This window comes from Belonocnema kinseyi, chromosome 8 (genome assembly GCF_010883055.1).
Source record: "Belonocnema kinseyi isolate 2016_QV_RU_SX_M_011 chromosome 8, B_treatae_v1, whole genome shotgun sequence".
Taxonomy (NCBI): domain Eukaryota; kingdom Metazoa; phylum Arthropoda; class Insecta; order Hymenoptera; family Cynipidae; genus Belonocnema; species Belonocnema kinseyi.
The window spans coordinates 17,111,146-17,118,553 of record NC_046664.1 but is presented as its reverse complement, the minus strand read 5'-3'; the positions used below and the strand labels follow the sequence as shown (position 1 = coordinate 17,118,553).

At 22.9% G+C, this 7,408-nt stretch overlaps 1 protein-coding gene across 1 annotated transcript in view; it reads right to left on the bottom strand.

The window, feature by feature from the left end:
• LOC117178133 (succinate--CoA ligase [ADP/GDP-forming] subunit alpha, mitochondrial) overlaps positions 1 to 7,408 on the bottom strand; it is a 40,438-nt gene that overhangs the window by 10,592 nt on the left and 22,438 nt on the right. The window contains exon 6 of the mRNA XM_033369389.1: positions 2,887 to 3,021. Within this exon, the coding sequence (XP_033225280.1) occupies positions 2,887 to 3,021 (135 nt within the window). The remainder of the gene's footprint in view (positions 1 to 2,886; positions 3,022 to 7,408) is intronic.

Sequence of the window (7,408 nt, the reverse complement as noted above, 5' to 3'; positions counted from 1 at the left end):
TTTATTTACAAAAAAAGTTCTTAGGTTCAAAAAAACATTCAGTGAACGGAAAAAGTGAGGTCGGTAATATAGGTATTTAGCTGTGTCACATGCCCTTAAAAGAATTCAGGGTAAGTTAATAAGATTAATTAAGATTAACAATTAAGATATTAAGATTAAGATAATTAAGATTAATTCCAAAAAATAATTTTAAATCTTTTTAAATCTGTTTAAATCTTTAAAATTCTACTCATTTATAACCAAAAAAGTGACTAATGATTATAAAACGATTCAAAAGAATTTAAATGAATTGGAAATAATTTAAACAATCGAAAAAACTCCATTGATTACCGTAAAGAGGAATTTAAGGGGAACTGGAAGGATTTCATAAAAATTCAAGGTGAATTAAAAAAAAATAAATTGAAAATAAATTATAAATATTAAAAGTCTTCATAGAATTCAGTAACATAAAAAAGAGCTAAAAAATTTAAGGGAATCCAAAAGAATTTGATAAAATGTCTACATTTAATAGAATTCAGGGTCAATTCCAAAAAATAATTTTAAATCTCTTGAAATATCTCAAACCCTTCTAATTTCTAACCAAAAAGTGACTAATGATTATAAAAGAATTCAAAAGAATTCAAATGAATTGAAAATAATTTAAACAATCGATAAAATTCCGTTGATTACCGTAAAATTTGAGTGAATTTAGAAGAATTGAAGGTAAACGCGAAGAATTTCATAAAAATCATAAACATTTAAGATGAATAGAAAAATTCAGATGAATTGAAATAATTTTAAAATATGTAAAATCTTCATAAGATTCAGTAACTTTAAAATTATCTTAGAAAAATTCACGGGAATCTAAAATATTTTGAAAAAGTGCTTAAATTTAAAAGAATTCAGGGTAAATTAATGAGAATTCAGGGTGAATTCCATTAAAATAATTTCAAATCTCTTGATGTCTTTGAAAGCCTATTGCTCTCCGTAAAATTAGAATGAATTGAGAAGAATTCAAGGCAACCGAGTGGAATTCGATAAAATGCCTAAATTGCCTAAATTTAATAGAATTAAATTAATAACTGAATTCTTAAAAATTTAATTCTATTAAATTTAGTAACTAATGATTATGGAAGAATTCAAAGAAATTCAAATGAATTGGAAATAATTTAAAAAATTTAAAAAATTCAATTGATTCTAGCATAATTTGAGTGAATTTAAAGGAATTTCGGGTAAACGAGAAGAATTCAATGAACTTCATAAAAATTCAAGGCGAATTAAAAAAAATTCAAATGATTTGAAAACAATTATATGAAAAAATCTTCATAGAATTCAGTAACTTTTAAATGAGCTTAGATAAATGCAACGAATCCAAAATATTTGAATAAAATGCCTAAATTTAAAAGAATTTGTGATAAATTAATAAGAATTCAGGGTAAATTCCAAAAACTAATTTCAAATCTATTTAAATCTTTAAAGTCCTACTAATTTCTAACTAAAAAGTGACTAATGATTATGAAAAAATTCAAATGAATTAGAAATAATTTAAACATTCCAAAAAATTCCATTGATTCCCGTCAAATTTGAGTTTATAGGAATTTAAGGGAAATTAGTAGAATTCGACGAAACTCTAAAATAGTCAAGTCAACTTTAAAAAGCGATCAAGTGGATTGAAAACAATGAAAAAATATGGAAAAATTCATTGACTTACATTTGAAATTAGTTTAAAAAATTGAAGAGAATTCAAAAGAATTTAGACTTTCAGGCGAGTTTTAAAGACTTTAAGAAGAAGGAAATACATTTTTTTTTAAATTCACGATATTGAGAAGAATTGACAGAATTTCGAAGAATTCAAAACAATTTTTAAGAATTTGGGATAAATTAATAAGAAATCAGAAAATTCTTTAGAATATTTTTGAATATCCTAAATCTTAAAATTTTTTTTTTAAATTATTGAAAATACCTGGAAATATTTGATAATATTTGAAATTCTACAAAATATAATCAAATAATAAGAAACTGCATAAGATCTGATATTTCCTGAAATCCTGAGAATTTATTAAAATAATTTGTGAGCTTTTAAAACCCCTCAAAATTGTAATTTTTGGAAACCTTATACAATTTTTTGGAATCTTCTAAAATTCTTCGAAATTTCAAAAAATATCCTAAAATATTTTGAAATCCCTTGAAATTATTGAAACCTATTAACAATTTCTTGAAAACTTTTAGGATACGCCAAAATGTTTTAAATCTTTTAAAGTCGCTTAAAACTTTGTTTAAATCTTTGAAATTCCTTCAAAGTTTTAAAAGTACACTAAAATAATTAAGATTCGTTTCAATATCTTTAAATTATTGGAATCTATTAAAAATTCCTTGGCATTAAAAAAAGTACTCTTAAACTTTTAAAATCTTGCGAAATCCCTTCAAATGATTGAAATCTTCGAGAAAAAACGTATATTCTTTAAATCTTTTACAATCTGTTGAAATCCTTTGAAACCTTTTTAAACTCTAAAAAATTTCTTGTAATTTTTTAAAATATCCTAAAATTCTTGAAAAATTCTCGAAAATATTGAGAAGTCTATTAAGAATTTCTTGGAATATTTTAAATTACCCTAAAATATTTAAAACTCTTTGAAATATTTTTAAATTTCTTGAAACTGTTACAGGATTTTGAAAATTCCATGATATATATTTTTTAAATACCCCCCAAATGTTTCAAATCCCTTAAAATTCTTGAAATCTATTTAAAAATTCTTGAAATCTTGTAAAATGCCCTAAAATATCTCAAAATAATTAAGAAAAATTCATAAGTAGATAAAGATGTGAAAAATGGCTGCTACAATTTAAATTTATTCGAGTTTGAAAATATGTTGAATTAAAGAATCAGGAGAGAAAAGAAAATTTTACCTTCTCAAGTGCGTCAATTTTGTCCTGAGCTCCACCTTTTCCTCCGGAAATAATGGCACCTGCGTGTCCCATTCTACGACCGGGAGGAGCTGTGATACCAGCAATGAATGATACCACTGGCTTGGCTTTTGGGCCCTACAGATACGAAATAAGTAAATGAAGAAAGAAGAAAAATACAGCACAACATTTGCCAAATTCTCCACGATTTTTTTTAGACCAATTTCATAATTTCGGCATTTAGTCGACTCTTTCGGCTCATTCCCTGACGAATCCAAGTTGACATTTAGCCACAAAATAGATAAATTGTTAACCATAAAGATAATTTCAAAACATAAAAATAAATTTTTAATGAGAAAGTTTAATTTTACACCAAACAGCATGAGTTTTCGACAAAATACATGAATTTTCAATCAAATAGTTGACTTTTTAAAATTAAAAATAATGAATTTTCAACTAAAATTTCAAATTTCAAAGAAGAAACAGTTATGCTTTCCACCAAGTAGTTGAATTTTTAACAAAAAATTAAATAGTTAATTTTTCAACCAAATAAATTAGTTTTTAACAAACAATTTCAACTTTCCACCAAGTAGTTGAACTTTTAACAAAAAAATTTGAATTCCCGGCGAAAAATTTAATATAATATGCAAAAAATAGGAATATTCAACAAAATAGTTAAGCCCTCTACAAAAACAAACTATTAATTTTTAATCAAGCAGTTGTATTTTTAAGCAAACAAGAGGAAATTAAAAAAAAATGAATTAAAAATTAAATAGGCGGATTTATAACTTAAAGCATAAGTTTTTAATTAACAATATAAATTTTATATAAAAAAGACGAATTTTCAACAGAATACATGAATTTTCCACCAATTAGTTGCATTTTCATACAAAAAAAATTCTTAACCGAAAATTGAATAGTTAAATTTTTTGGTTAAAACTATTAATTTTCAAAAAAAAAAGAATTTTTTCACAAAATAGTTAAATTTTCAAAGAAAAAGATGAATTTTCGAATAACAAGATGAATCTTCAACCAATTAAATTAGTTTTTTTACGAAGAAGTTCAACTCTCAATTAACTAGTTGAATTTTTAAATATAAAAGACGATTTTTTTGTAAAAAATTTAATAGTAAATATTTTGGGCAAAAAAAAATTTAACAAAATAGTTAAGTCCTCTACAAAAACAGATTATTAAGTTTTAACCAAACAAGAGGAAATATAACTAAAAAGAAATTAATGTTCAATGCAATAGAAGAATTTCTAAACAAAAACATAAATTTTTTATCGAAAAATAAGAATTTACAACAAAATAAATGAATTTTTAACCAATTGTTTGAATTTTCATACAAAAAAAAGAAGAATTTTCAACCAAAAATTGAGTAGTTAAATTTTTGGTTAAAACTATTAATTTTCAAAAAACTAATTTTCCACAAATAGTTAAATTTCCAAACAAAAAAATTAATTTTCGACAAAAAAGATGAATCTTCAACCAAATAAACTAGTTTTTAAAACATCAGTAAAACTTTCCATCAAGTAATTGCATCTTTAACCAAAAAAGATGAATTCCTGGCGGAAAATTTAATATTTTAAGCAAAAAATAGGAATATTCAATAAAATAGTTAAGTCCAATACAAAAACAGAATATTAATTTTTAACTAAGCAGTTGTATTTTTAAGCAAACAAGAAGAAATTTATCAGAAAAATTAATTAAAAATAAAATAGACGGATTTATAACAAAAAAAAACGGAAGTTTTTAATCAACAAAAACATTCTATAAAAAAAAGATAAATTTTCAACAAAATACCTGAATTTTTAACCAGTTTTGAATTTTCATACAAAAAAAAAAACAATTTTCAACAAAAAATTGAATAGTTAAAGTTGTGGCTAAAACTATTAATTATCACACAAAAAATGAAGAATTTGTAACAAAATGATTAAATTATCAAACAAAAAAATTAATTTCCTTCAAAGAAGTTTAACTTTCCACCAAGTAGTTGAATTTTTAAACATAAAAGACGATTTTTTTCTGAAAAATTTAATGCTTAGTAAATATTTTGGGCAAAAAAAAATTTAACCAAATAGATAAGTCCTCTACAAAAATAGATTATTAATTTTCAACCAAACAGTTGCATTTTTAAACAAACAAGAGTAAATTTATCCAAAAAGAAATTAATTTTCAATACAATAGACGAATTTTTAAACAAAAACATAAATTTTTAATCAAGAATATAAATTTTTTATCGTAAAATTCGAATGTCAAGATAATAAATGAACTTTCAACCAATTTGTTAAATTTTCATACAAAAAAAAAATTTCCAACAAAAAATGGAATAATTACATTTTTCGTTAAAACTATTAATTAAAAAAAAAAGAATATTTTCAGAAAATAGTTAAATTTTTAAACAAAAAAATTTATTTTCGACTAACAAGATGAATCTTCAACCAAATAAATTAGTTTTCTACAAATAAGTTCAACTTTCCACCAATTAGTTGCATTTTTAACTAAAAAGGATGAATTTCTGGCGAAAAAATGTAATATTTAATATTTAAAGCAAAAAAAAAACATTCAATAAAATAGTTAAGTCTTCTACAAAAACAGATTATTAATTTTTAACCAAAAAAGAGAAAATTGATCCAAAAAGAAAATAATTTTCAAACAATAGACGAATTTTTAACAAAAACATAAATTTTTAATCACGAATATAAATTTTTATATCGGAAAAGACGAATTTTCGAGAAAATAAATTAACTTTCAACCAATTTGTTGAATTTTCATACACAAAAAAAAAAGAATTTTTAACCAAAAATATGGAAGCTATATTTTCGTTTAAAACTATTAATTAAAATAAAAGAGGGATTTTTACCAAAATAATTCAATTCTCAAACCAAAAGATCAATTTTCGACTAACCAGATGAATCTTTAACCAAATAAACTAGTTTTTAAAAAAGCAGTTCAACTGTCCACCAACTAGTTGAATTTTTTAACCAAAAAAGATAAATTCTTGGCGAAAAATGTAATAGTTAATATTTCAATAAAAAGGACGAATATTTAATAATATATTTAAATCCTCAACCAAATTAGATTTTTAACTAAACAGTTGCATCTTTAACCAACATAAACTATTTTGATGAAAATTATTTTTTTTTGTTTTGTTAAAAATTGATTAACTAAAAATTTAACTTGTCCGTTTTTTTTTTTTAAATCGTCTCTTTTAGTTAAAAAAAAAACATTTCGATCAAAATTCATGTATTTTATTGAAAATCGTTTCTTATGACAGAAAATTAATTTTAATGTTTAAAAATTAAAGCTTCTGATTAAAAAACCATTTTTGGGTTAAAATATTAAACAATTTTTTTTTAAATTCCACTTTATTTTCTTGAAAATTGATCTTTTTACATTCTCATCATTTACGATTCAGAAAGTATAAAAATTTTCCAAAATTTTCCACCACAGTTTGTCGCTTCACCAGCCATTTTGGATCAAAACTCAAAAAGTTAGAGCATTTTCAAAAATTTTGGGACCATTTTTTTTTATATATAACAATTTTATCTACAAAGTGCTCAGAAAGCTAAACAATTTATCCTAATGACTTTTTGCGATAAAAAGAAAATTCTCAGAGTTATAGCATTTTCAAAAATTTTAATCAATCGAAAATGCAAATTTTAAGCCAAACAACGCACGATATGAAAAAAAAAATAGAAAATCATTGCTTTTTGAAAGCCCTTGAAGATTATCATAACAACTTTTTGGATTTTATTGAAAAATCGAAAATTCTAATTTTGATAACACAAAAAATAATGAAAAATCAAAATTTCCCACTTTTTTGTCAAACTATGCGGGATACGAAAAAAGATAAATCAATAAAAATTTTGATATCAAAAAAAATATTGATAAATTCGTTAATTATCACTTCTTGATAGGACGTGTAATTTTATTTTATTCATGAAAAATAACATTGGAAATTAAAAATAAATTTAAAACTGTGGAAAAACAACAAAAGGTACGAAAACAAAAATGATTGATCAAAAATTGTTTACCCGAAAAAGAGCTAAATAATTTGTTATGAATCACTTTTTTATAGAAAACGTGTTTTTCGTTTTAATCGTAAAAATGGTATTAATAATACAAAATAAAGATTTGGTGGAAAAATGAAAAAAGGTACGAAAACAAATTGCTAGAAAAAAGTTATTCGCCCGAAAAAGAGATACAAATTTGTAAAAATTTATTAAATTCTCATCATTTATGATAGAGAAAGTATTAGAATGGCCAAACGACGAGAGATACGAAAAAAAGTCTCAAAGAGAAACTAAAGCCTTTGAAAAATCCTACAAAATGTCTTTTAACCATTTTCCAATAGGATTCGTAATTTTGTTTTTATTTAATAATTTAATAAATAAAATAATTTTTTTTTAAATTTTAATTCTTTAAGGGCATGTGACACAGCTAAATACCTATATTACCGACCTCACTTTTTCCGTTCACTGAATGTTTTTTTGAACTTAAGAACTTTTTTTGTAAATAAAAT